We start from the raw sequence: 26,974 nt of genomic DNA, 5'->3' as shown, positions 1-26,974 counted from the left end.
CACTGAGATATTGCTAAAAGCCAGGGCGGGCAAATGTCCACAGGGACAGAAGTAACTGATGTTTCTAGGCACTGGGGCATAACCCAAGGGCAAAACGTTAACCGAGACTCCAAGAGCGTTTCTCTGGCCAGCCCACGCCTCCTGCCTCAGCTCAACGCCACTCCCTCCCCGCCAAGTGGCTCTCTGCTCTGGAGGCGGGACCGAGTGCTTCGGTGGCCCCTGGAGGCTGGGGCTGCAAGCTCTGGGAGGCTGGGAGGGGAGGGAGGGAGGGGCGCTGGCTGGGCAGGCCAAAGAGGAGGGGGCCTTTAATAGGCTCGCCCAGAGCCTGGTTTGCGGCGCTGCGAGTGGCTGGGGTTCGGAGAAGCGGCGGCACCTCCCTCTAGTTCTCCGCAGCAAGTCTTTGCCCTTGCACTTGACAGCGATTGTACTTAAGCTCCCAGAGCGCGCTCTGCTTGGAAGGCACAGGTAGGAGGCGCGGGCTGTGCGGTGCACGCTCACTGCTCCGGGAGGCCACCCCCTCCTTTTGCTCTCCTCTCTGGGAGCTGTGGGCTGCCGGGGAGCGTTGGTGGTTCCGTGTGCCGGCTGCAAGACGACCGTGCGGCGGCCGGGAAGCCCTGCCGAGCCCTTCTGAGAGCGCGGCAGTGCGCTGCCCTGCGCCATGCTTCTGCTGGGCATCTTAACTCTGGCTCTCGCCGGGAGACCCGCGGGTGGCTCAGAGCCAGAGCGGGAGGTGGTGGTACCCCTCCGACTGGACCCGGACATCAACGGCCTCCACTACTACCGGAGGAGTCCGGAGGACTCGGGGGATCAAGGACTCATTTTTCAGATCACAGCATTTCAGGAGGACTTTTACCTACACCTGACGCCGGATGCTCAGTTCTTGGCACCCGCCTTCGCCACTGAGCATCTGGGCGTCCCCCTCCAGGGGCTCACCGGGAGCTCTCCAGACTTGAGGCGTTGCTTCTACTCTGGGGATGTGAACGCTGAGCCGGACTCGTTTGTCGCGGTGAGCCTGTGCGGGGGGCTACGCGGAGCGTTCGGCTACCGAGGCGCCGAGTATGTCATTAGACCGCTGCCTAACGCCAGCGCGCCCGCGGCCCCGCGCAACAGCCAGGGCGCACACCTCCTCCAGCGTCGCGGCGCCCCGGGAGGGCCTGCAGGAGATCCCACCTCTCGCTGCGGGGTGGCCTCAGGCTGGAACCCCGCCATCCTGAGGGCTTTGGACCCTTACAAACCGCGACGGACCAGCTCAGGGGAGAGACGCAGCCGTCGCAGGTCAGGGCGCGCGAAGCGCTTCGTGTCTATTCCACGGTACGTGGAGACGCTGGTGGTGGCGGACGAGTCAATGGTCAAGTTCCACGGCTCAGACTTGGAGCATTATTTGCTGACGCTGCTGGCCACAGCAGCACGACTCTACCGCCATCCCAGCATCCTCAACCCCATCAGTATCGTCGTGGTCAAGGTGCTGCTTCTCAGAGACCGCGACACGGGGCCCAAGGTCACGGGCAACGCGGCCTTGACGCTCCGCAACTTCTGTGCCTGGCAGAAGAAGCTGAACAAGGTGAGCGACAAGCACCCTGAGTACTGGGACACAGCCATCCTCTTCACCAGGCAGGTGAGTTGATCTGTCACCTCTTTGAACCTAGATTGCTCCATTTTATTACCTACCGCCCTTACCCAAATGCCTTTTGTACCGCGCACTGCTCCCGAGTTTAAATTTTGGTACCTTTTCCGACTCTTATTTTGGATCTTCCAGGGAGAACCCGCTCCCACGGTCCGACGAGCTCCTGCTCACCTGAGCCCGGAAGCACGTGGGCGGTCGGAGGAGCAGAAGCGCTGATTGGCCACTGCAGGCCAATCAGCGCCTCCTAGACCAGGCACCGAGGTGGGGGGAGTCCGGGAAGTTGCCTCCCCGGAGCTGCAGTTTGTCTCCAAGGCGGATAGGAGGCGCTCTGAGGATGGTGTTCGAGAGGACAGGAAAGGTCCGTCCCAATTCTGTGGGGGTGGCTAAGTCCTTTCAGACACCTCCTCTGAGGCTGCCTTTTTCTGCTTGTAGAACTGGAGGGTGATCCAAACGTCCCAGTGCAGAGCCTGGCTACATTTCTCCTGGGTAACATGTCCTGTTACTTTGTGTCTAGGCCTGGAAAACCTGCATTGGGATGGAGAGCATCATTTGGGATGTTTTTCAGGTTGCAGTGAAAAGACAGACTAAAGTAACACGAGCATTCCTTCCTTTACTGATCCTTTCTCCTATGCCCTTCTGTGCTTCTATCTGAGGGGCTTCCAGTCCATTCAGAGCAGGCAGCCTAGTTAGGGCACCTGTTTGGAACTTGGAATTTCAAGTGGAGTTTCACTTGGAGCTGAGTGGGGAAAGTCTCTTTCAATTTTCCCATATCCTTGTTGGCCACAGGTGAAATGTTGCCCTGGTGTGTCCTGTCGAGCAGAGCAGGCAAGGTTGCGTGTGACCCCCGAACCTTCCTATATCTGCCCTTGACTACAGGGGGCCCAGCTTCTGTCTCTGGCAGAATGGAAGCTGTGTGAGCTTAGCAAATAACATCTGGGGACCCCAGCTGCAGGGTTGAAAAGAAATTGAGTATTGGGATTGCAAAGGTGGTCAGATCAAAAAAGCAGATCAGGAAAACAGCTCTGCCATTAGTTACGGATCTATGAAAATTTAGATTCATAGATGTTGGAGCAAAGTGGATTCTTGAAATTTTCAGATACCAAAGGACTGGGATAAAAAGGGGTGTCCAGGTGACTTGCTTCCTCTGATTTTGGGGGCTTGAATCTGGTCCATGTTCTTGTTTCATTATTACTATAAGCGCAGCAGTCTGAGGATGGCATGGAATCCTTGATTACCTATGGGGTTCTAACCCTCCACCGTTTCCAAAAGTCCACTCAAAGCTGAACTGGTACACATGAGGCTGGAGCTGGAGTCTTCCACACTAACCCATTTGGCACAGCTTGTTCTTTCCTGAAATTGAACTTCCTCCTTTCCCAGCTTTCCCTCCCACCACCTGGTTTCTCTAGGGAGGTCTTTGGCCTGAGTCTGTTTCCTTGTGCTCATTGTTGCAATTGAACTGTAGAGCTGCCACTGCCCAGCCCCTACAAGCACTGCCTGAGTCATAAGGAAACTGCAAAGGAGGTGGCTTCCACCTCTGCACACAGATCCTTTAAATCAGCTATCAAACTGCTGGGGAAAAAAGCAAAGGCCAAGAACAGGATATCTTAATGGGAAGAGCAGCTGTTGTCCTATCTGCTACCTGGGATGCTCCTGAGAAGTTCACTTACTGCCTCAAATAGTAACAGGTCTCAATCTCTGCTGCTTAGTGGCTAGGCTGGCTTTCAGAACTAGCCCTAGGAAGAGGACTCCTGCTGGGAATATGGGTCAAGCCATCAGAAGGTTCTGCCATTTGAAGAAGAAGCAAACAGTGTGAGAGCTTCTGTTTGTCAGTGGTGCCTGCTAGACTCTCAGGGGGCTATGTTGACCATATATAATGGGTACAAGATGCATGACCACTTGGGTCAGAAGCAATGATGTGCAAGATGTGACTTTTAGAAGCTGCTTTCTCTTAGGCATCTAGAGGGCAGAGACAGAAAGTGGGGAAGCTGTCTTGGCAGGTCCATCATCCAGGTATGTGCTTAATGCTTTAGAGTAAACATCTCTCCCTCACCTCCTTGCCAGTGCAGGCTTCAGGGCTGGCTGCTTTCTCATAGTTTTAGGAACTGCTCATTCCTGAGCTCCCCTGGAGAAGGTACAGTTTGTGATGAGAACATGAGCGCACGGCTGCGCTTTCTAGACCATGGCAGCTGTGGTCTCCGGGAAACTGGAAGAGTCTCCTGCTAAACTCTTTTTAGGGACTTTTAACTTACTTTGTAAGGGTCAGAGGTAATCCTTTAAATCAGATGTATGATCTACTCTGCCTAATCCCTGTTTATTGAATGTTGGCATAATCATTGCTTTTATAAACTAAAATTTGAATATACAGTTGACCCCTGAACAATGGGTTTGAACTGTGTGTAACCATATATATGCAGATATTTTAAAATAAATATATTGGAAAAAATTTTTGGAGATTTGTTACAATTTGAAAAAACAGATTCTTTTCTCTAGCTTATGTTAAGACAGTATATAATACATATAACATACAAAATATGTATTAATTGACTGTTTATAGTATCGGTAAGGCTTCTGGTCAACAGCTCTTCCACATTAAATGTGGATTTTTGACCGCATGGGGGTCAGCATACTTAACTCCTCCATTGTTCAAGGGTTAACTATATAGATACACATATATATATGTGTTAAACTACACATACACACACATACACAGATATGAAGGTTTTAGAAATATTTTTATTTTGTAGATCACCTTTTGTCTATAATGGATCTTGAATTGATGGACACCTTTAATCAGTATTTCTTGGTTGTTGCGGAGAAATCTGAAAAATGGCTAGTGACTCTTTCTCACTGATGATACTCTAGTTGTGGTTTTCATAGGGAGGAAACAGTTAGGAAGGGGTCAGGCTTGGTCAGGCTGTTTCCTCCTGTGAGAAGGAGGTGAGTGCAGCTCCAGGTGATGGGCACCCAAAAGGAGATCATCTCAGTGGTATGTCGGGCAGGCACTGGAGCTCCCCCTTCCACCCACAGTCAGAGTTGCTGTAGTTGAGCATAAAAACAAGTCCAGGCCAGGCTGTGGGGAGATGCTGCTGTCTTCTGGAAGGAAGAGGGAGGGGTGTAGGGTGTTGAAATCAAAACACTGGGAAGACAAGACTCAGGGAGGAGCCTTTACTGTGTGCAAAGGAGAAAAATTGATCATACAGCAAGAATTTTGACAGTTTGAGGAGTTTACTTAAAGATTCAGAATAAGTTCTTGTTCTCGGAGAAAGAGTGCACATCTGATTTTTGCAAAGCGATCAGCTTCCAGCCTCATAACAGCAGGGTGAGATCAGCACAGGACTGGAACCAAAATCTGTGGGAGATTCGAGCCAGTTTTTCTGGGCGGACATTTATTTTTGGAGGAGAAAGTTTCTATGGCTTCATCCTGCCTTGGGCAGCAAGAGCAGGTATTTAATTCTGAGACTCAGTGGGAGTGCAGTACCCTGAGTCTACACTCTCGTTAGGTCTGATGCCTGTGCTTTTCAGGTACCTTTGCGGTAGTCGGGCTTTCTGTCATTTATTCATACATTCTTTTAATAGTCATTGAGCATCTATTATTTCCAGGCACTATCTTGCTCTGTAGAGATATAGATATTAATAAGATAAGGCCTGTGGCTCCCAGGAGTTCACTGCATATCAGGCAGCCTGAAAGGAAACAATTCATGAGGACGATATGATGTGTTAAGTGCTGTGGGGGAGGCTTCCTTTCCCTCCTGTGCTGGAAGCCCAGTGGGGGGTCATTCACCCTAACACTGGAACCCAGAGGTCCTCTGAGGGACAACAGATGAATGACAGGTGGCCAGAAAGGCCCTGTCGCTGGGAGATGGTGGGGGGTGGGGTAAGGGGGGTGAGTGTCGGGGCAGGGGGAGTGGGGGCAGGGGGAGCTTGCTTCCTGTGTTGTTGGAGGTCCTCTTCTCCATCGGACCCTCTGTTTGGCTGTTTGTGCCATTTTCTCCTTTGAACTGACTTGGTTTTTTAGGATTTGTAGTTTGGGGGTTTTGGCCTGAATATTCCCTCCTGTACTTTACTTTGTGTTGTGCTCATATTACCATGTGCTGTTCCCTCATTTCCTTCCCCGCTGCACCATTTTCTTCCACATTCTCTCTCTCCTCCTTTGGAATCATTGAGGTGGGTTCTTCATCATCTTTCTGTTCTGTTTTTGTCCCTTTTCCATGGCTCACAAGCCCATATTTGGCGCTTGTCTTCTTGTTTTGACCTTGAGGAGTCCTGTGTTTTGTGGCGGGACGGATGCGTTTTTTAGCTTATGCAGAGTGGAATGGCATTCTGGAACACCATTTGGAATAGAGTCCCGTTCTTCCCATAATCAACCACTTACCATAAGGGGAGTGAAATTTAGTGTTCAGATTAAAAAAGTTAATCATAAAGTGACTATGTATTTTATGCTTATCTCCAATATAATAAAAAGAATCATAATTTTGTCAGGATGTTTTTTGAAGTCAGACTTTGGAAGATATTAGCAGAGAGGGGTGTCTGTAGATTTGGTATTTAAGAGTTTGTCTCTTAACACCAAATGGAAACTCAGCACTACTCCTTCTGGGAGGGAGGAGGGCAAAGCATGGAGGGAGTGGAATATGATTGCTTCCTGACTTGTGGGGTGATTACTTCTCTCCATCCTCTTCTTACTTACATCAAATAAGTAAGCCAATATAAATGCTGGTGAATGGGGGAGGAATTTTGGGAGGAGGAATGTGCACTGGAATCTTTTTCTTTCTTTCTTTAAAGCACTATATTTTAGTCAAGGAGGCAAGGGAGGTGGTCGCCCTCCTTGGGTCTTGTCCCCCTCCTGTACTTGTTTGTATCCCTCTCGGCGTTTACCCTCACCTTGCCTTGACACCTGGCCTTGGTTGATGACACAATGGAAAGAACGCAGGTGTAGAGATGGGCAGAGTTGAGTCTGAATCCTGGAACTTGCGTTTTTTGCATCAGACATTGCATGAAGCAGTGATTTGAATTTCACTTTCCTCATCCATAAAACGAAGATCATGATAATGATGCTGGCACCTAACATATGGGGCTATTTCAAGGATGAGCTTCTGAGTGTTCCAGAATAGGCACCCATGGCGATTGCTGTCATCACTGCCTCAGTAGCCACTCAGTACTGATTTGTCGCTGTTGAGTAATTAGCTGCAGTTCCCTTGCCAGCACTTATACTTAGGGTGGCCCGACTTAAGCATTCTGTCCTGTTGCCCTTGCAATACTTAACACTTGTCTTTTCTTGTGTGGCAACTGTGGACTCCAGCATTTGCCATTCCCACCGATCTGTAAACTCATCCAGTGCAGGACCTCTTTACATCGTTGTAGCCCCTCCGATGGGCCCCTGCACACTGTTGTTGTTCAGGGTGTGTTCATGGAAGAAAGGCGCTGACATAAGAGAAAGGACTACACGTAGCTGTGAGTACTTAGGTGGTTCACTCCCTCACTGGGGATCATTCATGCAGCGCTTTCAGCTGTCAGGCTGTAGGGTTGGGAGAGGGAGTTGTAGGTTCTTCTGGCATTTCATCTTGAGTCTTTGCCATCAGGTTTTGCCCTAGAGAAAGGAAGGGCCTCTGTGAGGAGCCACGAGATGGGGTGCACAGAGGAGACAGGGGCCATGTGTCAATGCACGTGTGTGGCAAGGAGCCAGGAGCTTGCTCAGCCAGGGAGGTGGCACAGATGCTGCTCTGCAAGCACTGTCAGCATTGAATTCTGCCTTCCCTGTTCCCTGGCCTCTCCCCACTCAGTGAGCAGCCTGCACCTATGGGCACAGGGACATGGGGTGGACAATCTTGCCCTCTTGAGATTCCTCAACCCCTTCATTCTTGGGGCACATGTGCACTGGAGGCTGTGCGTGTGCAGTGGAGGCATGAGCTGGTGGGGAGAGCTCAGCCCTGCGGCTGCGCCATCTGGATGTCAGCCTTCACTCTGCTCCTCTCTTCCTGTCTAACCTTGGCCTCACTGTTTCACCCTGGCATGGTTACATAGCTTCTCAGGGTCTCATTTGCAAGATAGACCGTAATGATGGAATCTCCCTCATAAAGCTGCTGTGAGGCTTCAGTGAGCTAATACAGTTCTAAAGCCTTAGAACAGTGCCTGGTGCAGAGCAGCAACACAGTAAGTGTTAGCTATTATCATTATATTTGCTATGCATCTTATCTTGAACTGATGATTTCTAGAGAAAGTTTGGTCTCCCTGCAAGTGTTGGGTTCATTTTCTTCCTCACTGAGGTAATTCTTGTGGTTTTGGCTACCTCAAGTCTGTTGCTATACCATTTTGCACATCTTGAGGATTTATATTCCAGTGAATCTGCTGATAGAAGTTATCTGGGTGTGTTGTTTTCTTCTTTACTAGGCTTCCTTCATCACATTGCCCGTGCACTGAATTGCTAGATTTTTTTTTTTCTCTAGCAAAGCAAGGCCTTCCTATCCTTGGGGATTACAAACAGAAGTGGATTTGGGGTTGGGTGAGGAAATACAGTGATGCATGACAGAGCTTCAGAAAGGAAACAAGTTAAAGGGGCAGTATTAATACTGACACAGGTGATTTCCTCAGCGATCATGACATTCTCAGTAATGTGGTAGATTCTGACCAAGCGGCACTCTTGGCCTTGGTGTCGAAAGGCATGGATTCAGTATCCCATTCTCTGGTGAATAGCTCTGTGGCCTTGGGCGAGTGACGCTGGTTCCCCACGCTTCATTGTCCTCATTTGCAGAGTGAGAGGCTGGCTCTGAAGCTCTGTGCATGTTGTACTCGGATGCTACGTTGTGGCTGTGAAGGATGAGCACTGGCTCATGAGCCAAGGAGTTCCGGGTGAGCAGGAAGTTGGCTACATGAGAACACGAACCTTATGCCACATTAGAAAAAAATTTATGTGCTTGGTTTTCGTGAGTCCTTCTATGTCCATACTGCTGGAGAATATGAGCATCTCAGTCCGTGGCAGGGGAAATGACAGCAGGTGGCAAGGAGGGCGGCAGGGAAGACAGCTGGTGGGGAGCTGGGCGGGTAGGAAGCACATGTGGTACACACAGGTCAGGCCACCTCAAGCGTTATCCTTATTTATTTATTTTCAAATTATGGCTCTAATCCTAAATTACATTGTATAACAAGGGGCAGTTAGAAATGAATAATCTGGGGGTGAGGGATGGGGATTAGGTTCTTGGCCACGATGATTCTTGGGTCATCTGGAAAAGCAGCTATAGCTCCAAAGAGAAAAGGCAAATTACCAGAAACAGTGAGACAGGTAGGGGCTGAGCTGCGAAGGGCCTAACCCTTCCAGGTGGAAGGAACCAGAACAGTTTTTATTTCTGGGGGCAAGTGCCTGAGCTGAAGAGGTTAAAGCGATTGGAGTGCATCTGAGTTCATTCCAGAAGGGCGGGGACATTCAGTGCCACACATGAGGCACAACTGGGCCCTGTACAACTGCCTGGAGGCGTGCAAAGTGCCCAGGCCCAGCGAGTCTTCACGGGAGTCCCTGACTGGGGAAGAGGGACACACAGCCCTCTGACCTCACGCAGCTGCATCTTCCCATAGCCGAGACCCTGGTTCCTGCAGGATGGCTGCTGTCATCTCAGCCTCACCCAGAGCCTCAGGAAATTTGCTTGCTCTTTGCTTGTTCCTCTTGTTTGATCCAGAGAACCTGGGATTCTCTGATGGGAAGCACAGGTTGCTCCTGGCTAAGAAGGCCTGCAGCTGCATGTCTTTGCTCCAGAGGGAATCCACCCACCCTGAGAAGAAGGAAGCTTTTGGCTTTAAGGTCCCGCTGGCTGCAGAGGCGGGCTCCCCAGACCGTGGTCTGAGCTTCCAATCTGGTCTGGCCATTTCTGCTGAGCAGGGCAGGAGTAGACTCCGAACTTCTCCATGAGTGACCTGCATTTTCCTGTGAGTTAGTCTCATCAGCTGTGAAATGTGGTTCAGTAGACAAGATCATCCTTAGGGTTCTATCCCTTCTAAAAGGTTATCATTCTGCTTGTTCCTTTTATCACCTAGAGGCCAGAGGGGCTGAGAACCCTGGGATCAGGGAAGGGGCAGAGGCTCAAGGTACTAACACATCCGGGTTCTGAGTGAGAAGGGCCCTTCCCCACTGGAGGGAACTGATGCCTGGAGGAGAGAAGTGATTTGCCCAAAGTCACTCATCTATTTAGTGATGGGACCAGGACCAGAATCTAGGTTTCTTGGTTCTTACTCTTCTGCTTTCTCTCTTATACAAGGCCAGAAGAGAGTATACATGGTGGTCCCAGGGCAGCATCATGTGCTTGTCCTACAGGACTTTGCTGCAGGCTGCGATTGCCAGGCTAGGATTTTCATAGACTACCATCTTGATGGGGATCCTGTATGCTAGCATCCAGGGTTATGTGGGCCCCAGTGCTCCCTGCTCTATGCCCCTGCATGGAGCTTTGTCCTTTCCTTCTTTGTCTTCCCCCTTTCCCTCCATGCATGGGCTGATCCACGTGACTCAGTTCTGCTCCTCAGCAGTAAGATCCCCTAAAGTGCTCATCAGGTGCACTTCCCCTCCAAGGTTGGACAGCAGTTGTGTGGTAGGGACAAAACTCTGGGGGAAGAACTTTCAGGGAAAGTGAGACTTTGGAGAGGGAAGGGTACTTGGAAGAGAAGGGAATTTGAGGTTCACCCTGTGGGGTTCTCAGAAATGGCTGACACACCGTATGCAAGCCCGGGACAGCAGATTGGGGCTGGGCATGCATCTCGCTCATCGCTGAGCCCGGCCCACTCTGGGAGCAGTCTGATGATCCTCGAGGTTCTCAGCCAGCATAACTGTTAACTCATTAGGAGGTGTGACTATCATCTGACTGTGGGAAGCCAAGTTTGACTGCTCAGGTGGTAAACTTCTGAATGCTTTGGATTAAATTTTGCTGATTTTCTGTACTATGACCACTTTTCCTTGTATGCCTCCTAGCCTGCCACCTTTTCCCCCTGTCAGCATGTGCATGCAGAACACACATACACCTTATGCACATGCCCATGGCTCTAAAGAAAACAAAATTGAGAGCAGCTCTGTGCATGTGTGTTTATATGAACATTTTGGCCCCCACAGGAGAACACACACAGCTCTTTTTCCTGAGTGTTAATTCAGGAGTTGCTGGCCGATCAGCTGTGACATGGAGGAAAGAGCCCCGAGTATCCAATTATATAGATCCTGAGTATGTGTTTCTGCTCTGTGACCTGAAGCTCTCTGAGCATCAGCTTCCCTGTTTGTGGAAAGTGGTAGTAATGATAGTCATGATTCCAGTGAATGTTGCGAGGATTAAACAGGGTCATGCATGTCAAGAGCACATAGGGTGTCAGCATTTAATAATTCATCACCATAATTAGCTATGATCATAGGTCTCAGTTTTCACCTTTGACAAATAGGTCTAATAATATACCTGCCTCCTCAGACTATTGTGGGGATTAAATAAGATGATACTTGTAACAGTTTCTTGTAAAGTGTAAATTGCTGTATGCTTTGTAGGCAAGGACATAATGAAGAGAATACGAGCATCACTAATTTAATAGTTTCTTCTCAAGAGGAACAGAATGTGTCCGAGAGTCTTACCCTATTTCCGACCCCTTCAGGTCTCTAGGTCATCACTGGGCCATGATGCTCAGTAGTTCTTTAAGATACCCCTGCCTGCTAGGAGTCCCATTTTGCCCTTGTACTTCCTGGAAGTGCTTCCTGTCAGGGTTGCTGCTTGAAGCCCTAGCTTCTGCTACAAGTTAAATTTCAGTACAGAAAGAGGGGTCTTCCTGCTTAGGTCACAATCCATTTAATTGATCTTTTCTTCCCAGCAGCTAGTGAGCCTCTGGAGCCCCTGAGCTTCTGTAGCCATGTCTAGATAGGGTCTTGTATTCATCTCACTCAGCCTCTCACCACCCAAGGAAGCCACGTCTCTGGCATGAGCAGGTGTTTGGCCCATGACCCTTTGGCTGGGAATCTGAGCTTAATTCCTGGTTGTCCAAAGACAGTCACTCAGGATGAATGAGGCTTCCAGAGCTGACTCTGGAAGGGGAGTGTGCTTGCCCCCCACCCCCTCCTATCCTGCCTCAGTTAGCCATGACCAGAACCCCACCCAGCTGCGGGAGGCGCCATTCACTGGTCTGGAAGGCTGTCTTTATATAAGTAAAGCAATGGACTTTGTAGTTTAATTTTGTACCTCCTCTAATTTCCTCCCACAGGGCCTCACAGGGTTAGGATTTGGGTAAACTCTTCTCAGTGAGCCACAGAGCTTTCTTCCAGAGGCTTCCTCCCTTGGCCTGGGTTGATTCCACGAATAGCCCTAGGGAAAAGGCCCTGGCTGGAACATGCTGGGCCTGGTCAGGATTTCAGCATGGATAAGCTGAGCGTCCCATTGGATGCCTCTTCTTCCCGTCAGGTCCCTTCCGTAACACTCTCTAATTTCTGACTGGCTTCTGCTTCTCCCCTACCTGGCAGGACCTGTGTGGGGCCACCACTTGTGATACGCTGGGCATGGCTGATGTGGGCACCATGTGCGACCCCAAGAGAAGCTGTTCTGTGATTGAGGATGATGGACTTCCGTCAGCCTTCACTACCGCCCACGAGCTGGGTAAGGCTGGAGGGGCTTGGGCAGAAAGCTACCCCCTGGGTCTCTCTAGGTTTGCCCTGGGTGCTCTGGCAGGAGAGTAGACGTCTGTCTTTGCTCCTTCCTGTCCTGAAGCCTTAGGTGTCCTTTCTTAGGGTCAGCGTCTGCCTTAGCCATAGCTTTGTTTTGTTTTTTTTCTGATTGGCCCAGCCCAGTTGGCCAGTGATACTGTCAGAGTACCTCAGCCCGGAGAGTGACTCACCAATTAGGCACTAAGGGGAGACTATGTTAAATAAACTGCTGTCCTTACTGAGCCTGCAGCCTGATGGATGGGACAGAGAATACAAGAACATGATCTCGACATTTGCAAATCAATCTATTGATAGGTAGAAATGACCAGCCTGAAAACCCTCCACACGGGCTCTCTAGCTTCCCCAGCTGCTCCCCTAATCCACTTAGAACTGCCCAACACACATTTTTCTGCCCTCTGAGTCCTCTTGCCTCCTCCCACAGGCCACGTGTTCAACATGCCCCATGATAATGTGAAAGTGTGTGAGGAGGTGTTTGGGAAACTCCGAGCCAACCACATGATGTCCCCAACACTCATCCAGATTGACCGTGCCAACCCCTGGTCAGCCTGCAGTGCTGCTATCATCACTGACTTCCTAGACGGTGGGCATGGTAAGCCAGGGTGAGAGAGGAGAGCTTCGGGGCTGTCACCGGAGGCGGTACTCACCACCTCACTGGACCTGTGCTCTGTTACCTAAGGTGTGCACAACCCCATGAGTTGGGCTCTGAAGTGGCTGCATTCCATTGCCCCTTGCTTCGTCCTCTCCCTACCACTCAGGTACTGGGCCAGCCAACCTCCCCTTTTCCAGCTCATCCCTAATGAATGCCCTTGGCTCTCTGCAGGTGACTGCCTCCTGGACCAGCCCAGCAAACCCATCTCCCTGCCTGAGGACCTGCCTGGTGCCAGCTACACCCTGAGCCAGCAGTGTGAGCTGGCCTTTGGTGTGGGCTCGAAGCCCTGTCCCTACATGCAGTACTGCACCAAACTATGGTGCACTGGCAAGGCAAAGGGGCAGATGGTGTGCCAGACTCGCCACTTCCCCTGGGCAGATGGTACCAGCTGTGGCGAGGGCAAGTTCTGTCTCAAGGGGACCTGTGTTGAGAAACACAGCCTCAATAAGTACAGGGTAAGTGTGATTGTAGCTGTGTGCGGGGGATGCTGGGAGGGTGAATGTACTGGAGCTGCGCCCGGGGGATGCTGGGAGGGTGAGTGAGCTGGAGCTGCATGCGGGGGATGCTGGGAGGAAGAGGGTAGACTCCAGGGGTGGGGCCACACTGGGAACCAGCCCCATCATAGGTTTGCTGTGTGGCCCTAACTGTATAACACTGCTACGCTGTGTCTTGATTTTCCCTTCCTGACTGGAGAGAAAAGATATGGTAGGTCAGGGAACTTGCTGAGGCCTTGGGCATGTGAGATCAGCTCTTCCACCGGAGCAAGGGGTTCCAGCCCTGAGCTCTGAGCTCATCCTACCTGGGAGGAGCTCTGAACCCAAAGGCCAAGGCTTGATGATCTGCATTCCTTATGTGTTGGCTCCTTCTGGTCTTTCCTCATCAGCTGTTTCTGAGTGTGTTGTGGGCCAGACATGGACAAGGTTCAGAACTGAGAGACAAAACCCCAGGCAAGGTTCAGTGTTTGTTGTGATTATTGTTGTTTTGAAGCTGAAACATGATTGAACAAAAGTTTTTTTCCTTAATAAATAGGAATAGCAACAAAACAGGAACAAATTCAAACCCCATATAGTCTCTGAATACAATGAAAACTTTACATTCTTCAGGTCTTGGGTTGAGGTCTAAAGGGGTTTGTACTTCTTCAGGTAGGAATACAAGTCCATTTCCCCTTGATCCTGGTGATGACTGTCTCATCCCCACCCCTGCCCTGGCTGCAGGGGAGCTTGGCTTGGGGTTTTCTGTACACAGAGGAAACATAATAAAAAGCATTCTCCAAGTACTTTATCAGTTTCCCTGAGATGGGTGTTTCTGTGTTCTGGAAATATATATTTTATTGAACCTTCAACCATTTATTAGGCAAAGACCTGCTGTATTCAGGAAACTGTGTAAGGTCTTGTGGTGGTCCAAAAAATTAATAAAACATGGCCATGTCTCAGTGAGTTCACAGTCTAGTAGAGAAGCTATAAATAAAACCTAACACGAGTTACAGAGAGGTCTGTTTTATGTGTTAAGATAGAGGTATGAACATGTGTCATGGGAGAATAGAGGATCAGAGGGTTCCAAAAAACCTTTGGTGAAGAGGCCAGGTTTGAAGAGAGCCTTGAAGGATGGGTAGGGTATGAGTGGGCATAGATGGAAAAAAGTCAGGGAGGTGGGGCAAGTTGGAGGGGTGGGTGAATGAGGGCTCTATCAGAAATGTCTTTGGGAGGGTAGTTTGGGGCTAGATTGCAGTTGCCTTGACAACCAGGTTATAAGTTGAGACTAGAAGGTCTTGATGACAGGCCACTCACGGCCAGCTCCTTCTCTTGGGAAGATGAGTCTGGAGAATAAAGAAATTACCCAAGAGGTTATTGGAAATGTGATCTGAGAAGCACATTTTTTCCCACATGCTTCTGGAATCCACAGTTCATCTGCAGCAAAATCCGTGATATCCGCAACCTATTTTCTGGACAATCCCTTCACCATCCTGACCCTTCACGAGGACACTGCCTTATCAGCCATGATTATCAGAACTTATCTTACTAACCACTGCAGCCCCCTGGTGATCTCAGTTGCAAGAATCCCACTCTGAGCACCCAGGCCCAGCTCCCAATTTTCCCAGCTCACTCCGTGTATTTTTTGGACTCCAACAATTCTTCAGTCTCATCTGGACCTGCAATCTGGATACGACCATCTTTCCATCATCACCCACTCTTCTCATGCCCTCACCAACCTCTTTATTGAGCTGAGATTCCATGATCCATTGTTAAAATCACTCCTCCACACACACTCTTGGCTCCCATGTCCTGTCTCTCTTTGTCATACTCACCTGGATAAGCCTTCACCTGGTGGAACCCAACTCTGTAACCTAATCGATTGTGCCAGTATTGGTGAATATGGGTGGAGAAAGACATGAACCTGTGCTCATGGTCAGTTTAAAGTAATGACCTGGAAACTTAGGTGGACCCATGCTGCTGCTCAGGAGCCATACCATATCTTATTTGCCTTCATTCAGTCTTGCTCCCAACCTCCTAAACTATTAGTTTACCCCTTCATCTCCCTTCCATTGCTAGCTCTTTCTCCCTCATTTCAGTTTCCCCAGTGACTTTTCTTCCTATTTCATGAAGAAAAAAGAAGTGATAAGAAGGGAATGTCCACCTGTTCCCACCACTACATCCACTGTCTGATCTGCTTTTGTGCCCATAAACTCACCTTTCCTCCTTTACAATGGGTGAGCTGTCCACGCTCTTACCTGAGGCCAGCTGTCGTGCTTTGCACTAGAAAATGACCCCTTCTCTTCTATTCAAGAAAAGTGCCCTTTTTCTTTCCTGCATGATCAGATTCCCCCCCCCACCCCGTTGAGATAATCTATCATCTATCAGGATGTGAACTTGTAATTTCTTCTATATTAAACAAAACTTACAAATCCTACTTCCTCTCCGTATACCACAGTCCATCTCTCTGATAACCTTTATAGCAGAGTTCCTTGGAAGAGTTGTATCAACTTGCTCTCTCCAATTCCTGTCTTGCTGTTTTCCTCTGGAACCCATTCCAATGAGGCTTCCAGTCCCACCACTCCTCTAAAAGAGCCCTCATTTAGGTTATCAAATAAATGGCCTCTGACATGCTGAAGTCAGTGATTCTCTTCCCTCATAGTGCCTGACCTTTAGCAGCATTTGACACACTTGATCACCCTCCCTCCTGGGAACACGGGCTCCACTGTCTCTGGTTTTCCTCCCCCCTTCCTGGCTGCCCCTTCTCAGTCTCCTTTACTGGTTCTTGCTCATACACTTGTTTTCCTAACGTTGAAGTGCTCCAGGGCTCAGTCCTCAGCCCTCGTCACGCGAACCTCTTTGGTGGTTCTTCTAGACCAATGCCTTTAAATACCATTTATATTTGTATGTTGGAGATTCTCAAATTTGTATCTCTAGCCTTAGACCCTTCTCCTGAATGAAAGACTTGAATGTATCTCTGAATCTTGTTATCCCCATTTGGATAACTGATAAGCAACATAACATAACATACATAAGACTGAGCCTCCTGATCATCCGTCTTAAACCTGACTTGGCAACTCCGTCTTCAGTTGCTCATGCCAACACCCTATTTCTCTGACATACTTCACACCCAATGCCTCAGCAATTCCTGTTGACCCTAGCTTCAGAATAGAGCCCGAATTCTATCATGTCTCCCCACTGCATCTGCTCTCACCCTGCTCCCAGCTGTCACCTGATCACCTCTTCCTGGGTGATCACAGGGATCACACTTGCTCTCTAGTTGGTCTCCCCACTTCTGACCCTACTCCTTACAGACTGTTCCTATCATAGCAGTGAGAGGGGTCCTTTAAAATACAAGTCAGCTCATGCTAGTCTCTGCTAAGAACCTTCTGGGACTTTAGTTCTTGCTTAGAATGAGTGAGCCCTATCTCTGCCTTCATCTCCTGCTTTCCTTGCTCTTGTGATGCTGAGTACTCCAGGCACACCCCTCCTCAGGGTGTTCACACTTGCTTCCTCTGCATGGATGCTTTTTCCCTAATATCTTCCTGGGTGCCCCTGTACTTCCTTTAGGCCTCAGATGTCACCTTAGAGGTGAGGTCTCCCTGACGCCCTATAATACAGAGCATCAGCAACACCTTGCCAGGTACCCCCCATCCTCCTCTCCCCATTGCCTTTAACCCACTGGACACTCGATATGCACAGGTTTATTTTTATTGTCTATCTTCCCGGCTGCAATTGCTTCAAGGGCGGGGATTTGCCGCAAATGGTGCCAGGCATGTGGTAGGAATTCAGCAAATATTTGGTGCATGAATGAATGAATGGCACATGGCAGAGTGTTTCCTGTAGGATGAGTTTCCTGGAGGAATGGGTAGGAAGAAGTGATGCCAGGTGGAAAAACACAGCATTGTCTCAGAAGCCACAGTGTTGAGTCCTGATGAGAAACTGGAGATGACAAGGCTGAGGCGCAGACGTCCTCAGTCTTTGGTGGCCATTGCTGAGCTTTGCGGGAGCAGCTGCCACAGTGCAGTGGACGTAAAGTCTGCGTGGTGAGGCACTGAGGAGGGAGGAGGTGGGAGGAGTGACTGTAGGTGCCCTAGGAAGTTAGAGATGGGCTAGGTTGCAGAGAAAGAAGGGTTGAGGGAACATGTTCTTTTACAGGATGAAAAAACATGTTGAAACAATGAAACAAGAACTATCTGACAGAAGGATAGAGAAGATAAATATGCAGAGTATATACATAGCTATAGTATTTGTGTTACATGCAGCCAGTTTCTGATTAGCTCCATGAGTGATCTGTGACAGCATTTGCAACCTGGGCTTGTACAACTGGGCTGCTTCCTTTATTGCCCAACTATGTGCATTCAGGGGATGAAAACTTGACTGTCATTGTAAGAAAAGCAGAACGAAGACTATGTATTTTCTATCCCCTCTCCACCCTCTTAAAAAATAAAACAACACTGCATAATTCACCTCCATGCCAAATAGTTTTAGGATTGCTTAATAGTGTCTTATCTCTATCTCCTTCTTAGGACAAACATTAGAACCTCTTACAGTGAAACTTTCTCAAATTCAGCCCCCAACTGAGGTTAAGATCAGTCTGGTTTGGTAAAAGTCCAAATTATAGAACACTTACAAATAAAATATATATGGCAAGATATGTATGGTTGATACACACACGCACACACATATATGATGTATATCAGATACATATGACAACAGGGTTTACTGGCAAGGCTGGGGGCTGCCCATGCCTTAGATTTAGAATTTCTTATAAATACACTAACGAGATAAGGAGAAACTTCTGAACTCCTGCGTGGTGGCGAGCTAGGAATATTCGTCATACCTGGGCATTATTGGCCCCATTTTTGCAGATGAAGCCCAGGAATCTAAAGGAGGTGTCACTGCTTGCTCAAGACCACCCATGTGGGGAGGGCACAGGTGATGGTAGAACTTGGCTGCTTGGCTCTGCAGCCCAAAGAGACCTCTCTTCTGAGTGGCCTCAGTTATAACTGCGAGCAGGTGGCCTTGCTAATTCACAGGCTCAACTGCTGGGTGGGCCCTGTGCATGCTGGCCCTTTGCTTGTCCTTTGCTCCCTTGTGATACAAAGTGGTTTCCTGGGGGACCCCCTGCAGGAGTATAAACTGGCTCTTCCTCACAGGTGGATGGCTCCTGGGCCAAATGGGAGCCCTACGGTCCCTGCTCACGCACCTGCGGTGGAGGCGTGCAGCTGGCCCGGAGGCAGTGCAGCAACCCCACCCCTGCCAACGGGGGCAAGTACTGCGAGGGGGTGAGGGTGAAGTACCGATCCTGCAGCCTGGAGCCCTGCCCCAGCTCAGGTGAGGAGGGGAGGCCTGGAGGCCACACCCCGCACTCTGGGTAGATCATGGCCACAAACTTACTACAATCACTATTCTGTCTCTAAGACAATGGCTGAAAGTATAGAGTGCAGAGTTCTTTTGGGGATCACTTCTCTGTTCCCCTTTGGCAGCAGTCTTTTCTTTTGGAAGCTTCTGGATACATTGGGAGGCTCAGTGGCCCAAGGGAATGAGAAACCAGAAGTCCCTTTGGCAAGTACTCACAAGCCCATCACCATAAGCAGGATTCCTTTATCCAGGGCCAATGAACTTGGGTGGGAAGAAAATGACATCTGTTTTTATTAACCATTTTTATCTGAAATTCAGTATTTCCTTCAATTAGGAATTTGGTACTTTTTTACTAACCTTTCTATCTACAATTTAGTATTTTAATTAGTCAGAAAACTACAATACTAGTAGCAGTACCTGTGACTTTATCACCGACGGAGATCGTGGATATTTTCATACGTCATTTGGTTGCTGCAGGCTTCTCAGAATGCCATTTGTGCTATTTCAAAATTACAGTGGTTATTAGGCTCATTGTGGAATCTTATTACTTAAGGGGTTAAAAAGCAAGCACGCATATCAGATAATGTTTCAAAATATACTGATTGTTATATAACAATGTAATTGGTATTCTTTGTGATCTAGGTAATCTATTTTATGCATTTAATAACATTTTGAAAATAGGTTTGAAAGACTACTGAAGCACAAACTGTTTTCAATAGCATGAAACTGTTTCTGATACCTGCTTCAGAGGGAATTGAAGGCCAGATTACTGGGGAAGGAGGCACATTGCCGGGTGCATTATCATGTGTGCCCTGCATCCTTTGGTCCCAGTCTGCTTTAGTCCGTGGAGGTGTGGTGGCTTCAATGATGAGGATCTGGGGTGGGGAAGAGCTGTTTAGAGCCACAGGAGGCTGAGCAGCTGGGGAGGGCTCTTGCTTCCTTGCTCTCTCCTCCATCTCGCCTCCTGCTAGCCTCCTGCATATGCTTCCTCCCTCCCCAGCCTCTGGCAAGAGCTTCCGGGAAGAGCAGTGTGAGGCTTTCAACGGCTACAATCACAGTACCAACCGGCTCACCCTGGCCGTGGCATGGGTGCCCAAGTACTCAGGGGTGTCTCCTCGAGATAAGTGCAAGCTCATCTGCCGAGCCAACGGCACTGGCTACTTCTACGTGTTGGCGCCCAAGGTGAGTGAGCCTGGGGCAGAGTGCCAGGTGGGGACGAGGTCTTGTGGGAGCATCTGGCTGAGGTGCCCCTCTCTCCTTTCCCCTCCTCCTGTGGGCACTGCAGGTGGTGGATGGTACACCATGCACTCCTGACTCCACGTCGGTCTGTGTCCACGGCAAGTGCATCAAGGCTGGCTGCGACGGGAACCTGGGCTCCAAGAAGAAGTTCGACAAGTGTGGGGTGTGTGGGGGAGACAATAAGAGCTGTAAGAAGGTGACAGGACTCTTCACCAAGCCCATGTGAGTCCTGGGTCCTGGAGGGGCAGCCGGGGAGCAGGGCTGAGTGGCATTGCCCCTGGCATTGAGGGTTGGGCTAGACTGGGGTGAGTCTCAGAGCTTGGCTAGTACCCTTGCTCAGAGGCCATGTAGACTATTCTGTGAGTGTGATGTCCATTCATTCACTCATCAAACAAAAATAAATACTTAAGGAGGACCCCATGTAAAGAGAGGTGATGAAGGGATGGCAGAGCTGCTAAGGGCTGGGCTGGAGTTCTAGAGTAAGACTGGTTTGTGTTCAAGTCTTGGTTCCCCATTTTCTGGATGAGCTTGGGCAAGTGACACAATCTCTAGAATTCTAGGTCTCTTCACTTGTAAAGCAGGTATGACCCTAATGTTTCAAGTCATGCTTGTGAGGATTAAGGGAATTAATCCAAGTAAAATGCTTAGCATAATACCTGGTTCGTAATAAATGCTTATTAAATGTTAAAGATGATGATAACAAAACACACCTGGGAGCAAATGTGACAGCTACCTCTCTCTCTGATTTGGGCACAGGACTGAGGTAAGAATTACATTAAACTGCAAAGAGAAAACAGAGTGAGGGACCAGAAGTGAGGAAATCCCCCTTCCTGGAGGATGTGTGCTGGGACCAGCTGAGGGAATGTCTCAGCTCCAGAGCCTGAGATTTCTGGTTTTCTGAGGTCCAGCACATTCCCCCTTATTTTCAGCAGGAATGTACTCCTTGGAAAGTCCTAACCCATGCTCTGGAAGATGCTGGTGCAAGAAGGGCCGCTGAGGTCTTGGTGGAGGGGGTATGGTCACCTCTGAGAATTAGGGAATCCAGGTACTGAGATGGAAGGGATCTGATGGTTGTCCAGGGGCCTCAACTGTTCCCTTGGACACAGTGCTCTCTGCAGAGCCCCTGGGGGAAACTTCTCTGGGAACGGAGGCACTGTAGGTGGGTGTCATGCCAGGCATCCTTCGCAGGGCTCTGCAGGGAAGGCTGAGTGGGGAAGTAGAGGTAAATGCCCCAGACTTGCTTCACTGGTTAAATAGCAGGTGCTCCTTTCATAGACTACTGGAGCTGTAAGGAGCCTAGAAATCATCTAGTTTAACGCCCACGTTGTGCAGTTGAGGACGCTGGAACCCAGAGAAAGACTTGCTTACAGCCACCAGGGACTTGGCATCTGGCCGGAGGCTTGGTCTGCACCCCTGACTCCAGGGCCAGTGCATCTCACGCGTCGAGCCCTGGCCTCAGACCCTGGGGCTGTAGTCTTGCCTCCTCCCACTATAGCCTGTAGACAGAGTACTGACTGTGTGGCATGCACTGTGCTGCAAGCTTTATATGCTTCAGCTTATTTAACCTTAATTAAATTCAGTGAGGTACGTGGGATTATGATCTCCATTTTGTAGGTGAGGAAACAGAGAAGCTAAGTACCTTGTCTGAGGCTGGCTGCTGCATGAGTGGTACGGTGGCTGTGACTCCAGAGCTTGTGCCTTATTGGTGTTAGAATTCACCAAAACATAAATGTACTGAAGAGAAAAGATTGTGAGGCCATACAGCCAGCGTGTTTAGTTGCATATGATCTGGCCAGTTTCATGTTATCCAAGTGCTTCTCAGTTTGTGCATCTCCATGACCCCTGAACGGTGGTTGAAGGAGTTGGTCAGTCTTTGTACTTTCCGTGAGGTTTCTGAAAGGGGAATCAGTATAAATTTTGCAGGGAATTATGTTATGTCCAGGCGTCTGCCTAACGCAAGGTCCCCTTTCCCGTCCCAGGCACGGCTACAATTTTGTGGTGGCCATCCCTGCGGGCGCCTCGAGCATCGACATCCGCCAGCGTGGCTACAAGGGGCTGATTGGAGATGACAACTACCTGGCCCTGAAGAACAGTCAAGGCAAGTACCTGCTCAACGGGCACTTCGTGGTGTCGGCTGTGGAGCGCGACCTGGTGGTGAAGGGCAGCCTGCTGCGCTACAGCGGCACCAGCACTGCGGTGGAGAGCCTGCAGGCCTCCCGGCCCATCCTGGAGCCCCTGACCGTGGAGGTCCTCTCTGTGGGGAAGATGACACCTCCCCGCGTGCGCTACTCCTTCTATCTGCCCAAAGAGCCTCGGGAGGACAAGGCCTCCCACCCCAGAGACCCCCGGGGTCCCTCGGTGCTCCACAACAGCGTCCTCAGCCTCTCCAATCAGGTGGAGCAGCCGGACGACAGGCCCCCTGCACGCTGGGTGGCAGGCGGCTGGGGGCCTTGCTCTGCGAGCTGTGGCAGTGGCCTGCAGAAGCGGGCAGTGGACTGCCGTGGCTCGCCAGGGCAGCGCGCGGCACCTGCCTGTGACGCAGCCCATCGGCCGGTGGAAACGAGAGCCTGCGGGGAGCCCTGCCCAACCTGGGAGCTTGGCGCCTGGTCACCCTGCTCCAAGAGCTGTGGCCGGGGATTTAAGAGGCGCCCCCTCAAGTGTGTGGGCCACGGAGGGCGACTGCTGGCCCGGGATCGGTGCAACCTGCGCCGGAAGCCCCAGGAACTGGACTTGTGCATCTTGAGGCCATGCTGAATAGGAGTGCCCCTTTTTCTTCCTCACTCTCCACCCCACTGGTGCTGCCAGCTTTGTGGCCAGCAGGAGCCACGGGCAGAGGGCAGTGGCTGGGGACCCGTGCCAGACGTCACCCACATCCAGGGACAAGGACCACGGCAGCGGGGAGAGGTTCCTCCTCCTCCTTGGCCTGGGCGGGGGAAGCTAAGTAACGCGCAGTCTACCTCATGCCCGGCTTCTCCGGGCCCTGTCTCTGGGAGAGGCTGAGAGGTGCGGGTGCTGGGCAGGAGGCGCTGGGGCCCAGTTTCCCAGAGGCCTGGAGGACGGACACCTCGCAGGCAGAACTTCAGGGACCTTGGCCCCCGTAAGGGAGGCCACAGACTGCTGGAAGGGCCATGGCTTAGCGGCTTGGCGCCCTGAGGCAGCCCCAGGGGCTCTAAGCCGGCTCTGAACAAGGCAGGTTTCTATGGTGCTTTCAGCCCACTTTCCTTTTCTGACTGACGTGGACTAAATGTAAACCTGGGTGGGACAGGCAGAAGCTGCGGAGCAGTGGGATGAGGCGTAACTGGAGCCTGGGCCCCTCTGTGTGTGTTGGGGGTCCTGAGGGTGTCTGATCGCCCTTCTACTTGGGGTCCTCTTTGGAAGAGCCACCTTCTCTCCTCAACTCATCTGGGATGTGAGGCCAGTGTCCACATGGGTATCCTCTGAGGCTGAGCCAGTGGAGACAGGGAGTCAGTAGGGTGCTTCTTGCCTTCTTCAAGAGGGATGCAGCCATTGAACAAAGTTGCTGAAATTGTCAGGGATGATGGGTTTAGTGGCTGAAGCAGGGAGTTTGAGGAGTGATCCGGAAGGTTCTGCTGTCACTGAGTCTGGAAGAGCTTTGGGGGGAGGTCACCTTGTGATGGGGAAGAAGAGCCCCAGTTTTGATGGATTCTTCCTCCAGAGAGGCTGATATAAAATAAATAAGGCTGATGGCCTTCAGTTTGGTGTCACCTCAGAGAATGTACAAAGAGGCCACAGTCCTGCACCCACTAAGGGAGGTATGGCGGATGCCAGGGGGAGCGAGGTGCTGAGCATCCATGTGCCACAGGTGGGTCTTCACCCAGACAGCGCTACGTGGTCTGGCTTTGGGCAAGTCCCGTTGCATCCTAGCTCATAGTTTCTGCCGTTGGATAATGGGGTTCACTGTTTGCTACCTCAGGCTATGCTCTCTGGGAACCCACACTTGTCCCTTCCCTGGGGCTGTGGTGACCCTGGTGCTTCCAGCAGACCCAGCTATTGTCCTCTGCAGACTGAGTTGCCCAGACCCAAAGATAAGTGGGTGGTGCATGGCTTCCTGCTCCCCATAGCCTAGCCACCCACTGGGGCTTCACATAAGAAGACAGGGCATCCTTTCAGGGGCCTCCGGGACAGGTTTCAGGAAGCTTTAGGAATCAATGACCTGACCCAGGGGGCTTGGCGGCCACCAGTGGGAGCTCCTGTTTTTATCTTGGAGGCATACTGGGGAAGTAGAGACAGGGCAATTCCCATAGCTCCAAGTGGAAAGGTGTGGGGTTAGAGACTCCCTGGCCAATCAGGAACGATGAGGATATAGCTGGCCCAGCATGAAGTGGGAGATCCTGCGTCTGAGCGTGGGTAATGAGTCCCGGACTCGAGTGAGGTGACATCAGAGCAGGTGTCTTCCCTCAGAAAGGGGTCCAGTCCTTTTATTCAGTTTCCCTTGATGGTCAGAGTCCACAAGCCAGCCAGCCAGCCAGGCATGCCTTTGGGATGGGGTTCTGATGCAGTGTAACCCCAGCTGAGCCCTCGAATGGAGCTTCCTGGGATGGTGTTCTGGCGCAATCCAGGCCGGGGCTGAGCCCTTGAATCGAGCTCCAGCAGCAGGGTAGAGGGCGTGCATGTCTCTGAGACAGGCTGCTGTCACCCCTGAAGAATGCAGAGAGGCAGAGCCATCCTCTCTGCATAAGAAAACACCGCGGGGCTGCAGGGTCAAGAGGTACCCAGGGCACCAGGACAGAGGTGGATCCCTGCTAGCTGACGACAGCGCTGTACCCCGTGCTTGGTGCGCCTGTCCTCAATGAGGAGAGGGTGGCCCGGGGGCTGTGCAGGATGGGCGGGGAAACAGGGTGGGTGGGAAGGAAGCTGCCATCAGTGGGGGTGACTGGCCCCCTAGCAGAGTGGCTTCATAAAGCATTTCAAGGAGGGACAAACAGTCTTGTTCCTGACACAAGCTTGGTCTCAATACTCTTTCTGTCAAGATGTGTTTTTTTTTTTTTTTCCTTTTTAAAAGAGGCATGACCAGGACAACTTGTGAGGTTTGTCTTGTCTTTGACCATTTTACTAATTCAACCACACTCTCCAAGGCTGAGCAGGGACAACCCTCAAGGTGCAGGCTTCTGGTGATGCCATAAAAAGCTACCGTGGTATCTCCTGTCAGTGGGAGAAGAGGAACATCCTGGGGGCTCCAGCAATTTCTTCCACGGGGTGTGGGCTAGTAAGGCTCTGGCATTAGAGTCCCCTACCTCCTCTGCACATCATGTGCACTGACTTGGAGGAGTTCAACCTTGAGGGCCTTGCTGTGCTGGAGTGGAGGCTGTGAATGCTGAGCACAGGTGGAGGGGCTGGAGTATTAGCCTGGGAGTTGGTTCCCAAGGGCACTAGACACTGTCACTGTAGAGCCCCCTTTGGTGTTGTTTCTTTTGCATGCTATGTGCTGCAGAATGGTGGGGGGGTCTGGGCACTGGCTGGGCTGTGTATACTATGTATACATGGGGGCTGGCTGCTGCAGGGACAACAGCCTGCTCCTAATAAAGTTGTAAGTATTTAAAACCCGTGTCTTGCCTCTGTGACTTCATCTCATCTTCCCCAAATCTACTGACACTGCCCATGTACCTGCTATGGCACTGGGGCTGCCATACAACAGACAGCAAGACTGGCACAGTCTCTGTGCCTTCGGCTCCTGGGCTAGCTGTGGAGGCAGAGTGAAGGAGCAAGGAGCAGAGAGACACGGTAGTGACAGATGCAGCAAGTGCCGAAGAGGCAAGCTGACGCTGGGAAGGAGAATGTGCGTCTGGGCGTGTGCTGTGTGGAGAAGAGTGGCCAGGGAGAGTCTGGCAGAGGACGGGCACAGCCCTGCTCAAGGGAGAATGGAAGCCGTGCAGCATGCTGCTGGGGCTTGCTGGCCCGCAGGTGGCGGGGAAGGCTGCGGTCACTGGCCCGTGGTCAGGTGGGGTGAAGCACAAAGAGAGACCAGGTGGCCCACCACGTAGGGGCTCCACCTGCCTTAGGAAGGAATCCCAAGTTTCCCGAGGGAAAGTTTCATTCTATTTGGAGAATGTTTCCCTCTCCCTAGCTCTGGTTTGGTCGGACAATGTGAGTGAATACACAGTCAGGGGAGGGGTGTGACTGCATTTTAAAGAACCGCCAGTTATGGGTCCAGAAATGTACTGTGGTCTCAGATTTGAGATCCTCCCTTGGAATCCCATTTCCTAACTGCAAAGTGAGAGAGGTGGATTTAAGGTGCCTTGCAGCTTTAACAGTCTGGATTTCTAGACATCATTATGGTGTAAACTTCTGTAGATTACTATTTGATTTTAGTTTGGGTTCTGAGATGAATGGGCTTCTCCTCACCCTTTTCCTGTAGGGCAAGACCGGTGGTTGATTACTTCTTTAGAGCCGATCATAGGCCAAAAGGGGTATATGGGGTGAGGGGGTTCAGAGTAGGGGGTTAAACAAAACTTCAGCACTTGATAGAAGGTTCTGGTAGAAGGAGCTGCTAGCCAGAGGAGCCTGCTTGACACTACAAGCCAGTTGGAGGCCTGGGAGGGATCAGGGGGGTTTTGCGTTGATGTCTAAGTGACAAGTCAGCAACTGGAAGATCTTCGAAAATTACTCAAAATGTCACATTCTTGGGGTTGTTATTTTTGTTATCCCTTCTGTTTTCCATTGCAGCAATTGCCAGTAAAACCTTTCTAAGGAAGAGTTCCCATGGGTTGGTTTAGGGATAAAAGAAAACTGTCTTTATGTCAATGCATCTGACACCAAATGTGTGCTTTTCTTTTTTCCCACACCAACCAGTTTTCCAACTTTTGAGACACCAACTAGGTTTCCTATAATTTAATTCATTTCTGACATTAACTAGCTGGACTTAGCATCAGACTCTCCAGGTCCCTGTCCCACAAGACTGCCCTCACTTCGGACACCAGTCACACACTACCCAACTTCTGGAATTAGCT

The 26,974-nt window shown here is 50.6% G+C and overlaps 1 protein-coding gene across 1 annotated transcript; it reads left to right on the top strand.

The window, feature by feature from the left end:
* The first annotated feature begins 294 nt into the window (after positions 1-294).
* Positions 295-25,575, top strand: ADAMTS15 (ADAM metallopeptidase with thrombospondin type 1 motif 15). The gene is made up of 8 exons (XM_017653308.3): positions 295-1,615; positions 12,084-12,216; positions 12,706-12,873; positions 13,105-13,388; positions 18,563-18,740; positions 19,768-19,949; positions 20,053-20,228; positions 21,986-25,575. Exons 1-8 carry the CDS (start codon positions 659-661, stop codon positions 22,758-22,760), a joined length of 2,853 nt encoding a protein of 950 aa, XP_017508797.3. The 5' UTR covers positions 295-658; the 3' UTR covers positions 22,761-25,575.
* The last annotated feature ends 1,399 nt before the right edge of the window (positions 25,576-26,974 follow it).

This window comes from Manis javanica, chromosome 6 (assembly GCF_040802235.1).
Source record: "Manis javanica isolate MJ-LG chromosome 6, MJ_LKY, whole genome shotgun sequence".
In the NCBI taxonomy this organism is placed as follows: Eukaryota; Metazoa; Chordata; class Mammalia; order Pholidota; family Manidae; genus Manis; species Manis javanica.
Note: the sequence above shows the minus strand (reverse complement) of the source record. Positions and strands in the feature narration are given on the sequence as shown.

Coding starts and splice junctions, on each gene's coding strand:
- ADAMTS15 (XM_017653308.3), top strand. CDS start 659: ATGCTTCTGCTGGGCATCTTAACTCTGGCTCTCGCCGGGAGACCCGCG. Junction 18,741..19,767: donor GGAGCCCTGCCCCAGCTCAG/GTGAGGAGGGGA, acceptor CTCCCTCCCCAG/CCTCTGGCAAGAGCTTCCGG. Junction 19,950..20,052: donor TCTACGTGTTGGCGCCCAAG/GTGAGTGAGCCT, acceptor TGGGCACTGCAG/GTGGTGGATGGTACACCATG.